The sequence below is a fragment of the Pteropus medius genome, unplaced genomic scaffold (assembly GCF_902729225.1).
Source record: "Pteropus medius unplaced genomic scaffold, Ma_sr-lr_union100, whole genome shotgun sequence".
Classification (NCBI taxonomy): Eukaryota; Metazoa; Chordata; class Mammalia; order Chiroptera; family Pteropodidae; genus Pteropus; species Pteropus medius.
The window spans coordinates 20,168,204-20,184,665 of NW_024349801.1; the positions used below are offsets into that span (position 1 = coordinate 20,168,204).

The 16,462-nt window shown below is 38.9% G+C and overlaps 1 protein-coding gene across 2 annotated transcripts in view; it reads left to right on the top strand.

Moving 5' to 3' along the window:
* MYO5C (myosin VC) overlaps positions 1-14,112 on the top strand; it is an 84,424-nt gene extending 70,312 nt beyond the window's left edge. The window contains exons 35-41 of one of the 2 annotated variants that reach the window (XM_039889022.1): positions 610-764; positions 2,717-2,806; positions 5,113-5,263; positions 5,918-6,200; positions 10,778-10,952; positions 11,489-11,569; positions 12,741-14,112. In XM_039889022.1, the coding sequence (XP_039744956.1) occupies positions 610-764; positions 2,717-2,806; positions 5,113-5,263; positions 5,918-6,200; positions 10,778-10,952; positions 11,489-11,569; positions 12,741-12,893 (1,088 nt within the window). In that variant the 3' untranslated portion in view covers positions 12,894-14,112. The remainder of the gene's footprint in view (positions 1-609; positions 765-2,716; positions 2,807-5,112; positions 5,264-5,917; positions 6,201-10,777; positions 10,953-11,488; positions 11,570-12,740) is intronic. The other variant, XM_039889023.1, reaches the window with a different exon arrangement.
* The last annotated feature ends 2,350 nt before the right edge of the window (positions 14,113-16,462 follow it).

Sequence of the window (16,462 nt, forward strand, 5' to 3'; positions counted from 1 at the left end):
AAAGCAGAAAGTCAATGTGTAGCCTTACTTCCTCTTCCTCTAAGTGATCCCCTCAGAGCACAGGAGCACCCCACCCTTTCCTTTTCACCCTCACTGGTGCACAGCTGTGGGGCCTCTTCTTTGTTCCCCAGTCTTCATGCCACCATGGGGAGGTCTTTGTTTGCTTATCTCAATTTGTTCTCTAAAGTTTCTCTCTTCCCTTCACCGCCATCTGTCTCCCCACCATTCTCTTTTCCCCAAGGCCAACAAGCTTTGCTCTGCCAAACTGTCATGTGCCTGTTTTCCAGATTCAAGGCAGGTGCATGTGATTGCTGAGATCGTATTGCATCCTCATCATAGAGGCTGGGGTCGTGGGTCCTCTCTTACACTGGAGATCTGAAATGCAGGGCCTCCACACCAAGGGGAAAGTACTTTGCAAATGAGAAGAAGAGCAGGTGACATTTGTATATTTTTGCCAAGAAAAGAGCCAGGTTAAATTCCCCAAAGAAAAAAGACATCCCTGCGCATTTAGGCACTGCATCAAGTACAGAAAAGCAGACAACCCCTGCCCCATGGTCAGGGGTTCTTTAGGGGAAGAGCTGTGATCGTCATCAACTCTCTCTGCTCCAGACTTGAAGCCCCGCGGTGTGGTGGTGAATATGATTCCCGGGCTGCCGGCTCACATCCTGTTCATGTGCGTACGCTACGCAGACTCTCTCAATGACGCCAACATGCTCAAGTCCCTCATGAACAGCACCATTAATGGCATCAAGCAGGCAGTTAAGGTAGGAACTGCCTTTGACATTGGCCACTGGTATTATAGGTCCCTCAGGAACACCTGTGGGAATGACCAGATGCCCATCATGCACCTCCAGGCTTTAGTGAACCACGTGATTCCTCAAACCAGTCTGAGGCCCAGTCGGTAAAAGAAGCCAAGCTGTTAGGAAAAGACAAGTCAGGTCAGGGATCCCCAAGGGTGGGGAATATCTAATAATAGACCTTGAAGCCTTAACCTGCAAGATTACAACCTGGTAGCCACCTTCCCCACCACTTCTTATCCTCTCAGAGTATAGAATCCCAGCTGCAAGGAGTACATGTCCATTGATGTAACAAGTGTGAATGATGAGGAATAGGAAGGACTGAAAAATTACTCGTCTATAATTCTTCCTTCTAAAACCACATTATGCACTTTTATTCTCAGCCCAGAAACAAAAACGACTTGCATGTTAGAGAGGAAGTAATAAAATATAGGTCCAACATTTTGTTCCCTTTCCAAATGAGAAACAATGTTGCATGTTGAGATACATTTGAATTTTTAGTTGAAGAAGGTCCTGTCTCACTTTTAGTAAACTATATGTTTTAGCAGAGTTGCATGTAATTAAATCCTATTTTCAAAGCCCTAGGAAAAGAGAATAAAAATAGTGACTGTATGAGAGGTCAGAATATGAGTAATTCTCCTCTCCCTCCTCCACCCCCAAATTCTGTACCAAGAATTCATTATTCATCAAGAGTCGAGAGTAGAGAATGTATTTGGTGCTTTAGAGTCACTATCTCCAACAGTAGCCAACAGAATGTTCTTAGAAGGGACTCCCATAAATTGATGTTTTCCCCATCCATATTTTCATAAATTAGGTTTTCTTAGGGCACACTTGCATCATGTCCTAAGACATAGGCACACAGTATTTACCCTGTCTTGCTCCTCTGGAATGTTTAAATATTTAGAAATCAAAAGGTGCATGGCGTGAGGAGTATAAAATCTTTCCTCTGGCATCTTCCATCTCCGCTTCCCCAGCAGCTCCCTGCCTTATGCCTTTGTTGTTGCCCAGGACCTTCCCCTCCAGCTCCAGTGGGCAGCACATTAAAGCAACCCTCACTTGACCCACACACCTCGTTAGCCACAGTGCCTTTTCCTCCACCCACCACCCCCATCCCAATTGCCAAAAGCACTTAAACTAGTGCTCTTCACCAATTCTCTGTTTCACCGCTTGCAATATGGCTTCCACCCCTATCACAGAAAGATCAACAGTAATTCTTCTTGCTAAATCCAGTGGTGTTTCTTTAGTTTTTATTCTCCTTAAATGGACTGAAGCAGTAGCACCATTTCTTTGAAACCCTTGCACCTTGTCTTTTAATACTTGGAACATTCCCCAGTATTCCTTTTACCTTTCTGATCACCGTACCTTTGACTTCATTGCTCGTTTCTCTTCCTCCTGCCCCATAAGTGGGTGTGTTCTCCTCAACAGAGTCCTAGATCCTGATGTTTACCCTTTCAAGGAGGACATCCTCCCACCTCTCTCATGAGGTTTTCTAGGGCTACCCTGGGTCCCTATCATCTCTCCATCCTCTGAGCCATTATAGCACAGCGTATATCAACCAGCCACCTAATTACTGTGTCCTGTATATGTTACATCTGTCTTCCTAGTCAGAATGTGAGCTTTGGAGGCCAAGGTCTAAGACACATTTCTCAGGTATCGCTGTAATGCCTGCTTCAAGCTTCTTAACAAGTGACATAACCTATACAGAAATACTTGACAAACCTTAACCGACTAAATAAATATAAGAGCTTATTTCTATAAGCTCTTATAACAATAAAGGCTTTAGTGAATACAAGAATTCATTTTGGTCAAAAGCCACCAACTAACCAAACAGGTAAGATTTGTCTGTTCTTGGCTCAGAGGCACCAGTAATCACCAAATCCACCTATGTCTTTTTGTGTTTTTGTTTTTGTTTTTTTAAGGAACATTTAGAAGACTTTGAGATGCTGTCCTTCTGGCTTTCCAATACGTGTCATTTCCTCAATTGCCTGAAGCAGTACAGCGGAGAAGAGGTAGGGACGCTTGCCAGCTCTGTGTTCTGTGCTGACTGCCCGCCTATAACCTCATCATGAGCCAGATCTCACTGTAGGGGTTAGGAACTGGGACACCCAGCTCCAGGGACAGCCTGTGCCTCAGCTGGCTTTCTAGCTTCCTCCTTACCCAGGAAGCTAATGTCACATCACCAGTTAGAAGTCACAGGCAGAAGGCTTCTGTAAAGAGGCTTAGGCCTTTGGCATGGTACTAGGCCTCAGTTTCCTTGAGTTTTAAATGAATGCAGTAGATTAGATAGATGATTTTTAAGTTTCTTTCTGGTCGTAAAATTCTGACGGTTTTAGTATTTCAACTCTAAAATACAGCCTTTAGTTCAACACGCCTGTTATCTCAGAGGTGTTCTCTCTATAAGAATCTGGTTGTTCCTCCACAGCCTGTAAATCTTTTGCCATTCCAGCTCTGCTTCCAATGGACTGACGTCTCAAAGGAGTTTCCCACCTAAAGTACTCACAGAGCAAAATTTCATTGACCTGAAATAAGAAAATGGCTTTAGAGTTTTTACTGCTCTCCAAAACGGTTGTGCCATTTTACAGTGCTACCATAGTGTGTGAAGTTTCCACTGTCTCATACCTTCACCAACACTTGGTATTGACAGGCATATTATTTACTGATCTCATGGGTATAAAGTGATAACTTGTTGACTTAAATTGCAGTTACTTGATCACCAATGATGTCAAGCATCATTTCATGTGTTTATTGTTCTTTTGGGTTTCTTTTTAAATGGCCAACTCACATCTTTTCTTCATTTTTCTTAGGGGTATTTTTTTTTTTCTTATTGATTTGAAGGAGGCCTTTATATAATATGAATAGATTGTAGCTTGTCTTCTAATTTCCTTTATGGAGTCCTTTGTCATACACAGTTTTTGAATTTTCATGTGCTTAAATCTATCTTATTCTTTTATGATAAGTGTTTCAAGAAATTCTTCCCTACCTTGAGATCGTGAAGATAATTCTTTTACTTTTCTCTAATCTCTTATAATTCAAATTTAGAATTCACAAATATAGTTTTATCCACCCAAAATTGGTGTGATTATTGATCTATCCCAAATTGACATGTGAGATACTCATCCAGTATCTTCTTCCACATGTATAGCCAGTTGTCCCAAAGGAGAAAAAGTAAAATAAAATATAAAAGTAATCCTACTAGTACTATAGGACAAAAGGAGAAATAAGTGAAGAAAATTCAAGCTCTGACTAAAAATAATACCAAAGCAGGGAGGGGGCACAGATCAATCCATTTAAGACGAACTGGCATCTGTGAGACATTAATAGAAGAGGATATTATTCAACAGCATTTATTTTTTGATCCTGTCTTTGCCCCCTTCAACCATGTATACAATATTCTTTTCCTTGTCTGTTTTTTCAATTACTGTGTTTTTAATTCTACAATTCAATGGTTCTTTTTTACCTCTGCCTTTTCTCATAATGTCCTATTCTCAATGTTTTCTTTTTTATTTTATCTTTTTGAACATGTTAAACATATTATATTAGCCTGCTTGGGCTGCTGTATACAAAATACCACATACCAGGTGGCTTAAACAACAGAAATTTATTTTCTCACAGTTCTGGAGGTCTGAAGTCCAAGATCAAGGTGCCAGCAGGGTTAGTTTCTGGTGAGACCTCTCTTCTGCCACCTTCTTGCTATGTCCTCACATGACCTTTCCTTGATGCATAGGGACAGAGAGAGATTGAGCTCCTTAGCGTCTCTTATTATAAAGATACGAATCCTGATAGATGAGAGCCCCACCCTTATGACTTCATTTGACCTTAATTACTTTCTTAGAAGCCCCATCTCCAAATATAGCCACACTGGTGGTAAGGGCTTCAACATATGAATTGGGGAGTAGGCAGAGACAAACATTCAGTCTATAACTCACATTTTAAAATATCTCAGAAAGGTCTATACTCTTAATTATAAAGCTATGAATTTCATTTATTGTATCTACTGATCTCTTGTAGCAGTTTATTTTTTTTGATACTTTCTGTTTTTTTCTCTGAGCTTCCATGGAAATTGTTTTCCACAGTAATCTATGGACTCTGGGGCCATGTATTTGTTGGGGAGAAGGCAGTAAGTGCAGTGACAGCTAGTTATAGAAATAAATGCTACTTCAAACATCAAGAATTCATTTGATATAAGTCAGGTATTAAGTTTTAAAGTGTAGGAGTTATAGTAGAAGCTGATTATACTATCATTAGTAAAGATAATATTTTAATTTCTTATATATCTTTATTATTTTAATATTTATATGCTCAAAATTACTTTCAGGAATTCATGAAGCATAACAGTCCCCATCAGAATAAGAATTGCTTGAACAATTTTGACCTGTCAGAATACAGACAGATTCTTAGTGATGTGGCTATACGAATATATCATCAGTTCATTATCGTAATGGAAAATAACATTCAACCAATAATAGGTAAGAAAAGGATTGACCAAAAAACATGTATAGTAACACTGAAACCTTAATAAATCAGGCATATGGAAGATGTGGTTACAAAGAATATAATTTTAAAACCAAGAAAATTTAATGTGTATATGTCCACTTTTTAATTTTTTTATTGCTGAAATGATTTATATATAAAAGTACATGATTCATAGTTTTATTTCTCCAAGGACGATTCATTCCGAAGGGAAAAACTTGGGGAAATTGCTGCTATTTATATGGCTAACCCTGGATCTTAGCCAAGTATTTTTGAAATCCTAAAGCCCCTGCCAAAGTTTTGTATACCTTTTTTAATTTTCTGAAATTTAAATACTTTAGGCTTTAAATGGTTCTGGACCATGATTTATCATGCAAACCCCATATTATTTGTTTCCTGTGGTGTTGAAAGAAGAGGTGCTCCAAGCCTAGAAGAGGGACTGCTATTCTGTTGAAAACAGCCATCTATCCCCATCCACCCCAGGCCTGTGCTCCCCGATCCTTGATTCTCTTGCTTTCGTTGTCATAACTATATCCACTACTAACTCTTGTAGAAAATGCCCCACTTCCCGAAACACACATAAGAGCAGCGAGAAATTCCCTCTGGTTATTTCCACTATGTGTGCAAGAAAAGCTTTCATTTTCCTCTAGTGCCAGGCATGCTGGAGTATGAGAGTCTGCAGGGCATTTCCGGCCTGAAGCCCACAGGCTTCCGGAAGCGGTCATCCAGCATAGATGACACCGATGCCTACACGATGACCTCCCTCCTGCAGCAACTGAGCTACTTCTACAGCACCATGTGCCAGAATGGCCTAGACCCAGAGCTCGTGAGGCAGGCCGTGAAGCAGCTCTTCTTCCTGATCGGGGCAGTCACCCTGAACAGCCTCTTCCTGCGCAAGGACATGTGCTCCTGCAGAAAAGGGATGCAGATCAGGTGAGACCCACAGACCACCACTCACCCTGGAGAGGCTGGCCGGAAAGAGTGCTCGTGAAGGCTGAGGCCACACACTACTGCCTCTCCCTCCACAGGAGCCACAGTACCGGGGGATGTGTACAAGATGACTCTTAGAACCTTGGAGATCTGGGCCATCTGGTGTGCAGCCCCTCCTCCCATCACCCCACACCACCCTAACTTGGCACTTGAGGAGAGTGGCTTTAACAGGGAACTAGTAATTGTGTATTTTAAATTCTGGCCCTCTGTGATTATCATGCACTCAAGCAGCATTTATTGACCACCGCTCCTGTGTATTGCAGAGGTGGTGGTCAATAAATGCACTACTTGGTAGAGGACAGAGGAAACAAAGGAAGGGGAATTTGATCCCTGCCTTGAGAAGCTCAAAATACCTAAATAATTCAAGGCAACTATAATTAAGTCAGGAACAAGCAGTGTGGGAAGTGCTTCAGAAAAGAGAGATTGTGATTGACAGAAAAGTTAAACCCGAAGGCTGTGTATTGAATGATTTTAAAGAAAGAGAAGCACATTCCAGGCAGGGGAAATGAGGCGAGCAGAGACAGTGGTAGAACTGAGTGAGGACCCCTCCTCAGTCAGCAGCAGACAGCTCTGTCTAGATTAGACAGGTGTGTTTTGAGAGCAGTAGGTTGGATCCAGACTGGGGGCGTCTAGAATGCCTGGCTAAGGTGTTTGGGATTTATCCTGAAGACATGGAATCTACACGTTTGAAGTGTGTCAACTTCTCTTTAAGTATAGAAACGCGGACCCTGAGCTATTGTTTGAATTAATGCTGTCAAGTGATTAGGAAACACATAATATGGAGTAGCTATTTCAGATTTATATAACATGTATAGGAATTTGATATCTCATATATATGATATGAGAACCTGGGTTGGTGATGATGGCAATAATATATAAGAGGATGAGACAGGAAGTATATTAAGTGAAGAATTAAACTTGAGGCGTCCATTACATCTTTTTAGCGTTAGTGAAACTTGGAGTTGGACATCCCCACAAACCCAACTGGCAAATTTCCATGACACCGGGTTGTGATTTTCAGATACGAGGGGCTTTGTGGACCTTTTATTATTCATTGAGAGAGGAGAGTCCTGTTTATTTCACAAACTCCCAGCATATGCCCTATAGCCCTCTGAGGTAGGTTTTAGCCCTATTTAAAGTAAAGCCATAAATCTAAATGTGCCAAGAGAACCTTTGCCAAACAACTCTCATTTCCATCAGGAGCTCCCTCAAGATGAGTGAACACAGAACATGCGTGAAAAGGGACATAAGTGAAACACGTGACACTAGATCATATAACAACTGCTTTTGAGACTATTCCCACAGGTGCTCAGTACTTCTTTCTTTCACCAATTGAAAGTGGCCATCATGGAGGCAATGCCATTACAGTGCCTTGCTATGAGTAGCGCATGCATTTTAGAGACATTCATTCGTTCAGGTATTTATTAAGCTCCTGCCTAAGCAAGGCCCACCAGGATTTGTGATGGCTTTACAATGAAAATGCAAGCAACACAATAATAAAACATGAACACACGTAGAAAATCAAGACCAAAGAAAAGAGATTTTTAAACAATGGACAGAGTAGCTTGAAAACTGGCTCTGGGCTTTCTGGCTAACAGTACAAAAAGCAAACATCATCAGCTCTCTGGTCTCATTGGGTATGATGAGACAGACCAGTTCCTGAGAAGATATAAAGATTTTCCTAGTAACTAATTCTTTTTTGTTCCTACTCAGGAATTATAAAAACAGTGTATCATGTGGAACTTTATCTCCCAATCTCCACAACTGCATTTTACAGCAAGTTTCATCATGGCTGCTTTGCCCAGAGACCTTTGCGAATAGCCTAGGTAGGGTTTGTGGAAGCAGTTCTGTTAGAAACCAGAATAATATGGCTTGAGTACAGACATTGCTCGGGGGGGCGAGGGGGGTCTCAAAGGACAGGTAAGATTTCAGCTGACCATGAATTAGAGAAATGAGCACAGGCCTCAGTGAAGGAAATCGATGGCAAAGTATGAATAGCCCCCTTTGAAAGGAGCACCGGGAGTGATGGGAGAACCTAGAATGATTGGTTAGAAAGAGAAAGTGGAATGTCAGCATAAAAAATGCATGTTTTAGTCCACCAGCAGTGGCAGCCACCACAGATTGGTTTTTTTTTTTTTTCAGAAGGCTTTAAACTATGAATTCAATTTCTTTAATAGTTGTAGAACTAATCAGATTATATATTCATCTTAGATGAGTTTTGGTCGTTTCTGATTTTCAAGGAACTGGTCCACTTCATCTAAATTGCTGAGTTTATGTGCACAGAGCTATTCATAATATTTTCCTATTATTCTCTAATTTCTGTAGCGATATCCCCTCTTCTGTTCCTATATGGCTAATCTGTGTCTTCTTGGTCAGTCTTCCTAAAATTTTATCAATTTTACTGATCTTTTTAAAGAACCAGTTTTTGGTTTCATTGTTTTGGGTTTTTTTTCTTTTTAAAATTTAATTAATTTCTGTTAATGTCTTTATTATTTCCTTCTGTTTACTCTGGACTTATTTTGCCCTTCTTTTTCTAGTTCCTTGAGGTATAAGTTGTGATTATTGATTTTGAGACCTTTCTTTTCCAACATAAGCATTTAATGTTATAAATTTTTCTCTAAGTACTATTTTTACAATATCCCACAAATTTCATTATGTTTTATTTTCATTTTTGTTCAGTTCAAGATATTCTCTAATTTCCACTGAGTCTTGCTCTTTGACCCATGGATTATTTAGAAGTACGTTGTTTAATTTCCAAGTGTTTAGAGACTTTCTTGTTACCTTTCTTGTTATTGATTTTTAGTTTAATTCCATGATAGTCAAAGAACATATCTTGTCAGTCAAACTCTTAGAAACAGAAGGTAGAATGGTAGTTGCCTGGGCTGAGGAGAGAGGGAAAACAGGAGTTGTTTAAAGGATATGGAGTTTCAGTTTTGCAAGATGAAAATGTTCTGGACCTATTGCATAACAGGGTGCATATAGTTTATATTACTGTGCATTTAAAATTGATTAAGATGGTAAATTTTATGTTATGTTTTCTGCCAAAAAAAAAATCTCAAGGTACATACAGGTTGAACTATATCATAGATGATGATACTAGAGTCACTAACCATCCCATTTTGCCCAAGATTTTCCCAGGTTTATTTTTAAAATAAAAACTTCTAAATATTTTTACATTTAAAAAAATAACAAACTTCGTGTGATTTCAGTTCTTTTTAAATTTGTTAAGATTTGCTTCTATGACCCAACATATGGATTGCTTTTGTGCATGTTCTATGTGCCGTTGAAAAGAATGTATATTCTGCTGCTGTTGGGCAAAATGTTCTATGAATGTCAATTAGACTCAATTTGTTGATGGTGTTTTTCACTTTTATACCCTCACTGATTTTCTGTCTTTTAGTTTTATTGATTACTGAGAGGAGCGGTGAGATTTCCAACTATAATCACGGATCTATCTATTTCTTCTTTTAATCTGTTTTTGCTTCATGTATTTTGAAATTCTGTCATTAGATGCATACACATTAAGAATTATTTTTATGTCTTCTTGGTGAAATGGACCTCCTAACATTATGTAAGGTCCTTTATTCCTCCCTAGTAATTTTCTCTGCTCTGAAGTCTACTTTTTCTGAAAGTCTATTTTTTCTTTTGATTAGCATTTTTGTGCCATGTCTTTTTTCATCCTTTTATTTTTAACCTAACTTTGAAGTGAGTTTCTTGTAAGCAGCATATATTTGGGTCTTTTTTAATCTAGTCTAACTATCTATGTTTCTTAATTGGGATATTTAAACTGTTTAAATTTAATGTAACTATTGATATATTTAGATTAAGTCTATTATTATTTTCTATTTGTTTCTTCCATTTTTTCCCTCTGATATTCTTTTTCAGACATTTTTAGTTTCTTTGAACATTTTTTTGTACCCCTTTTAAATTTACCTAACCTACCTATCTCTTTGTATCTTTTTTAGTGGTTGCTCTAGGAATTACATATACATACATAACTTTTTCAGTCTATTTAGACTCCATATCTTACCACATCAAGTAGAATGTAGAAACCTTATCATCACATATTCCCCTTTACCCTCCCCATTTTATGTTTCAGTTGTCTTATGTATTATGTCTACATACATCAAAAACTCTAGCAATATTGTAATTTTTAGTTTAAAACATCTAACATATTTTAAAGAACTCAATAGGAAAATAATAGTCAATTATATTTACCCAGATATTTACCATTTCTGTTATTCTTCCTTCATTTCTTAGTTCTAGTTCTCATTTTTTTCCCCCAAATCTCATTTTGATATCATTTCCCCTAGACCATCATAATTCTTAGAACCATGAATCATGAGAGCTGATCATCTGATTTAATTCCCATGTTATAAACAAAACTGCTGAACTGTGGTCCTAAGGCTGTCAGTGAAGTCTGGTACCCTTTCAGGACACACTGGGGGATTCCGCATCTTCCCCTAACATATTCTAAATGGATCACCCACAGTTCTCTGCTCCTCTGGCTTTTACTTCAGGTGCAACATCAGCTACTTAGAAGAATGGCTTAAAGATAAGAATTTGCAGAACAGCTTAGCCAAGGAAACTTTGGAACCTCTCTCTCAAGCAGCCTGGTTGCTTCAGGTCAAGAAGACCACGGACAGTGATGCCAAGGAGATCTATGAACGCTGTACCTCCCTGTCCACTGTGCAGGTGACTGGGCTTGCTGAGTGTCTTCCTGATATTCACCAACAGATTGTGTAATTGGCATCACTTTTCCTGGCGTAGCAGCCATGGAGTGCACCTGAGCATGCTTTTTGTGGAGCATAGTACCTACTATGGCCTACTCTCTTATCTAATAAGTATTTATTAAATACTAACTGTAGGCCTTAAAAACACAAAAGCTTATGTGACACATTCCCTGCCCAGTTAACTTAGAGATGTGCATGGTGCGGTAGGGGGGTGGGGTGTGGGAGGTGGTGTTAGGGTGTTAGGGAGGAGGAAGGAGGCAGTAAGTGGGGAATTGTCTTACTGTCATCTAATTATGTGATTTGTCTTTGTTTCCTTCTACACTCTTTTCACTTTGTTTTCTTTTCTTGCAAAAAAATAACACATGGTTCTCTAAGCCACATCACAGTATAAAAGAACTACCCATGATTCCCAACAGTTCCCAAACCAGCTAAACCATTATTTCATGTACAAAGTTGTCTTTTTTCATGGTCTAATACCATCTTCTGTGCTGTTTGCAGATCATAAAGATTCTTAATTCATACACACCTATAGATGACTTTGAGAAAAGAGTGACTCCATCCTTTGTTCGCAAAGTACAGGTGAGATCCTTAAGAATGTGCCTTTTAATTTTTAGTTAAATTGATGTTAACATTATAGAAATCCAGGATTAAAGTACATTTATTTACCAAACATTCACATTAAAGGCACCCAACAAAAGCAGCAGGAATTTTCCGTCAGATTCCTCCAGTTCTCAGAACCCATTTTAGCCCCATGGGAAACACCAGAGCCATGACACATTCTGTGTTCCTTCAGCAGGTCTTGTTTCTTATCATTTTCTGAGTGCTATGCAATTGAGCAGAGGCTGAATAGAAACAGCGACCTGTGTACCCATTCTTATTTTAATCCCTAAAGTTTCTTCCCCAATGAACTAGGGCAGCAGTTCTCAAATTTTGGTTCAAGGGTCCTTGGGGGACCTGGAAACCCTTTCAGAAGGTCTGCAAAGTCTTCCTTTTTCTAATTGCATATCTGTGTGAGGCTGACCTTTCTTCCTATATTTCAACCAAAACAACATATCATAGTAGGTTGAATGCATAAAGAGATACTAGATTCTATTTGTCATATTAAGTCAGACATTGAAAATATTTACAAAAATATAAAACAATACCACTTCTCACTAATATTTTTGTTTTCAAAAATATAGTCATTTTTCAATAAAAATAGGTGAATATGTGTTTGGTTTGTTTTTATTTTAATGAATTAATATTTTAAGTTATTATTTTAATTGCTAATGTGGTAAACATCAATACTTAGACCCAGTGAGGGCTCTTTGAAGCCCTCATTAATTTTTAAGAGTATAAAGGGGTCTTGAGACCAAAAAGTTTGAAAACCACTAAACTAAAAAAGAAGACGAGTATGATAAAAATTTAATACTTGAGATCTACCCATGTTTGGGTTTAGAATTATGCCATGAGAATAGATAAGAAGAGAAAACAGATGAATTTACAGTCCGTTCTTCCTGTGGGAAATTAACTTCTGAAGTGAAACAGAGCAAATAAATGTTCATGAACTGATTTGGAAGTCCTGGATAGACCATTTCACCTTGGAATTATGCTATTAAAAAGTTCTTTTGTGTGTTATCTCGCACGATTTTAAAGGAGCGTGTCACTAGAGATATAAGTTGTTGCATTTTCCTTACTCTTGACATCCAGATAGCAATAAAGCAAAATGCACTGGTGTCCTCATTCGTTTTTCCTCTGGTTCTAATTTCAGGCTCTCCTTAATAGCCGAGAGGACTCATCACAACTGATGTTGGATACCAAATACCTCTTTCAAGTCACGTTTCCTTTTACCCCCTCTCCCCATGCTCTGGAAATGATCCAGATTCCCAGCAGTTTCAAGCTAGGCTTTCTCAATAGATTATAGCAGAAGAGGGAGTAAATGCATTTTTCCCTCAATAACTAAATGAAGGTCAAATAAGAGGGATGTGGTTTATTTATTGTAATTGGAAATGCTCTGGGATATTATTTAAGGAAGAAAATAAGAATTCTCCCAAATGACATCCTCTGTCACTCATGGTGATGGTGTTGCCATTATCATTTTGTAAAAATTAACACGTACCAGCTGTGGCCATGTCCGGCTTTGGAATCTCAACTGGCTTTTACTAGAACTCCTGAAAGGCTTATATTTTCTTCTGTGTTCTCTTGGTCTAAATCTTGTGACAAGGCTCCACCCAGAGAGCATGAGATCCGGTGACACAGTGTTTCCCAAGTTTCCTAAGGTTCATGTGAAGCCCAGCTACATTTATGAAGCCACAATGGAGTCCGAGGCTGAGTCTTCCAGGAAATAGTTCCACTTGGCCATGATGGCCTACTAAAAGTCCTCTCACCCCATGCGTGTTGATGTGTGGGGGTGAGTTTCATGGACTCTTACTAAAAATGCTCCTACATAAAAAAATATTTATTATCTCACACTCCTCTGATTTTCAAGAGACTATCCACTTTGAAAAGAATCATGTGAAGTATTTTTATGTATATATCTATTTAAAACTAATCTATTGTTAAAGCTTACGTGCCACAACATTTACCATCTTCTCCAAAGGAACATTTCTTTAAATTTTATCTGCCAACATATAACATACCGTAACTTTTTTAAAAACTAGGCTTAAAAAGGCAACCTATATGATTTTCTCTATCTTATCAGCATTCAAATATGTTTTAAACTTTTCTCATGAAAATAACTGAAGAATTATATCAGTTTCTTCCTTTTGAGATGTCTGTGTTTCCTGAGTTTTATGAGAACCGAATGTTCCTAGTACCCCTCACACCTTCTCATTCCTTCCATTCAGAGCGTAAATTGTCATTTGATGAGCCCTCCTAGCCCATGGCCCCAGCATTTTTCTGTAGCACCCCAAGAATCCCAACTGGCCCTTCTGTTTCTGACAGTCACAGGCAATAGGTGTGATTCTGTAGCACAGACATATCTTAGAAGTAGAAATAATACATGATTATTAAGCAACATCACCCTAGTAATATATCTTTTCATATTATAAATGATTTAATTTAGTTCATTTACATACATTATATATTAATAAGTGAAAAGTAGAACTTTGTAATATTTTGATCAATAAAATAAATTCTCATACGAATTGGGTTATGTTCTTTCAATTGCTAGGAGATTATATTTTTCTTAAGTGTATAAGTTTTATGCCTTTCTTTAAGGGTCATACTTAAAGATGCTGGAATCTTTATAGAGTCAGAATATCTCATAAAACATATGTAAGACTTTTTAGAGAGGAAGTAAATATTCCGTAAGTCCTGGCTCAGGTCGTGTCTCCATGGGGCTCCCGGACTGTGCCAGAATGAGGGGCTACATGGCAGGGACTTGGCTGGGTTTTTGATCCTCACCATCACCTTCTCCATGTCTTCCAGACCTTTTCTATGCCACTAGGAGCCCATTACCCTTACTTTTCAGCTCCCATTACTCTGAGTTCATGCCTGTTTTACAGCAGCTACTCTGAGCTGTAAGCCAGTAATGTTGCCCGTTTCCTCTGCTAGCCCGTGAAATCCTGGAGAGCAGGTCCACATATTACTCATCTCTGCATTCATCTTGATGCTGGCAAGGTGGGAGAGAACCACAGGACCAAAATCCTATTGGAGGTGGCAGGATTTCAGGGTGGAGAAAGGGGTGTTGGTCAGCCTTGGAAAGGAGTAGGTCTTTTTGGGGGTTAAGACAAGGGGACCTGCAGAAGCTGAGAAGTTTGCGCATGGAGTAGGGGTAGTGTGGCTACCTTCACCCTACCATCTTGTTTAGTTCTACAAAGCTGAAGGTGGGAGACGTGGCCAAATTCAGTGAGGTTCTGGTGGGATGAGGACTAAGAAGGTGGGAGATGCTGATAATGTCTAGTCACAGATGAATGTTAGCTGTTGCTCAGTGGAGCAGGGCATGGATTCACAGGGTCAAACCTGTGAACTCTGCTTCCCACTGACGGCACCTGGGGGTATAGATGGGCAGATGGTTCAAGGGGCAAGTGATGCAAACAGCAGTGAGTGCCTTAGCAGTGAGCAGAAGGGGGGCAGGAATGAAGCAGCTGAGCTGTAATGCCCAGATAAGGAGATTAGACGGATGCAGTCCCTTTCACACCTTCCAGCTGCAGCTCTAACTTCTCACGTTTCTGCTGATCAGTTCCAAGTGTTGACTGTGGAAGGTATGTATGTGTTAACATTTAATTAGAATACCCAGACTTGCTTAAATGCTCAGAGAAGCGTTCAGATGTGTACACTGCGAGGTGTTAACAGTGGTCTTAGTGGTGGAAACCCAGGTGAAGAGTGGGGCTGGTCTTCAATCTGTTCTAATTTTTCTATAATTCACATGCATTTGTTTTGAAATATGTAGATGTTTTGTTTTTTAAATATATTTAGTATTGGCAGCAGAAAAGTTAAACGTCTTTAAAATCACTTAATCAGTTTTAAAAATTGATCCAGGTCACACTTTACATGTCAACATAAGCCTCAGAGTACAGCTTATGGTAGAGGTTTTTGACACTAACCATTTCATAGTCATAGTAAGTTTAGGAGATAATGCCACACTGTCATGTGTTTTATTATCAGTAGTTTATTCTTTTTTATTGCTTGAACATGTCAATTTATTTTTCTAGTCTACTATTGAACATTTGGGGTTTTCCAGTTTGGAGCAATTATGAATAAAGCTGCTATGACATTCTTTTCTTTTTTGGTACCAACTTATACTCCCGCCAGCAAGGAATGAGGTCCAGTTCGCCACATCCTTGCCCACACTTCAGATTGTCAGTCTTTTTCATTTTAGGTATATTGGTGGGTAAGTAGTAATGTCACAGTGTGATTTTAATTCGCTTTTAATAACTAGTGATGTTGAACATCTTTTTATATGTTTATTGACCATATGAGTATCTGCATTTGTGAAGTGTCTTTTCAAGTCTTTTACCATTTAAAAAATAATTTTTATTGAGATGTAATGCATAGAACATAAAACTCACCATTTTAAAGCTCACATTTCAGTGGTTAGATGTACATTATCTAATTCCAGAGCATTTCTATCACCTTAAAAAAGAAACCCCACACCCATTAAGCTCCCACCTGCTACCTACTCCCAGCCCCTAGCAACCTCTAACCTTTCTGTCTCTGTGGATTTGCCTATCCCTGACATTTCATAAATAGAAACATAATTTGTGGCCTTTTGTGTTTGGCTTCTTTCACTTAACGTCATGTTTTCAGGGTTCATCCATGTTGTAGCACGCATCAGAGCTTCATTCTTTTTTATTGCCAAATCACATACTACTTTATGGATAGACCACATTTTGTTTATCCATTGATTAGTTGATGGACATTTGAATTGTTTCCACTTTTTGGCTTAAATGCTGGTACAGACACCCGTGTGTCAGTTTTATCTTGGGTACATTCCTAGGAGTGAATTTGCTGGGTTATATGGCAACGACTCTAGCTTGCTGAGAACGGCCA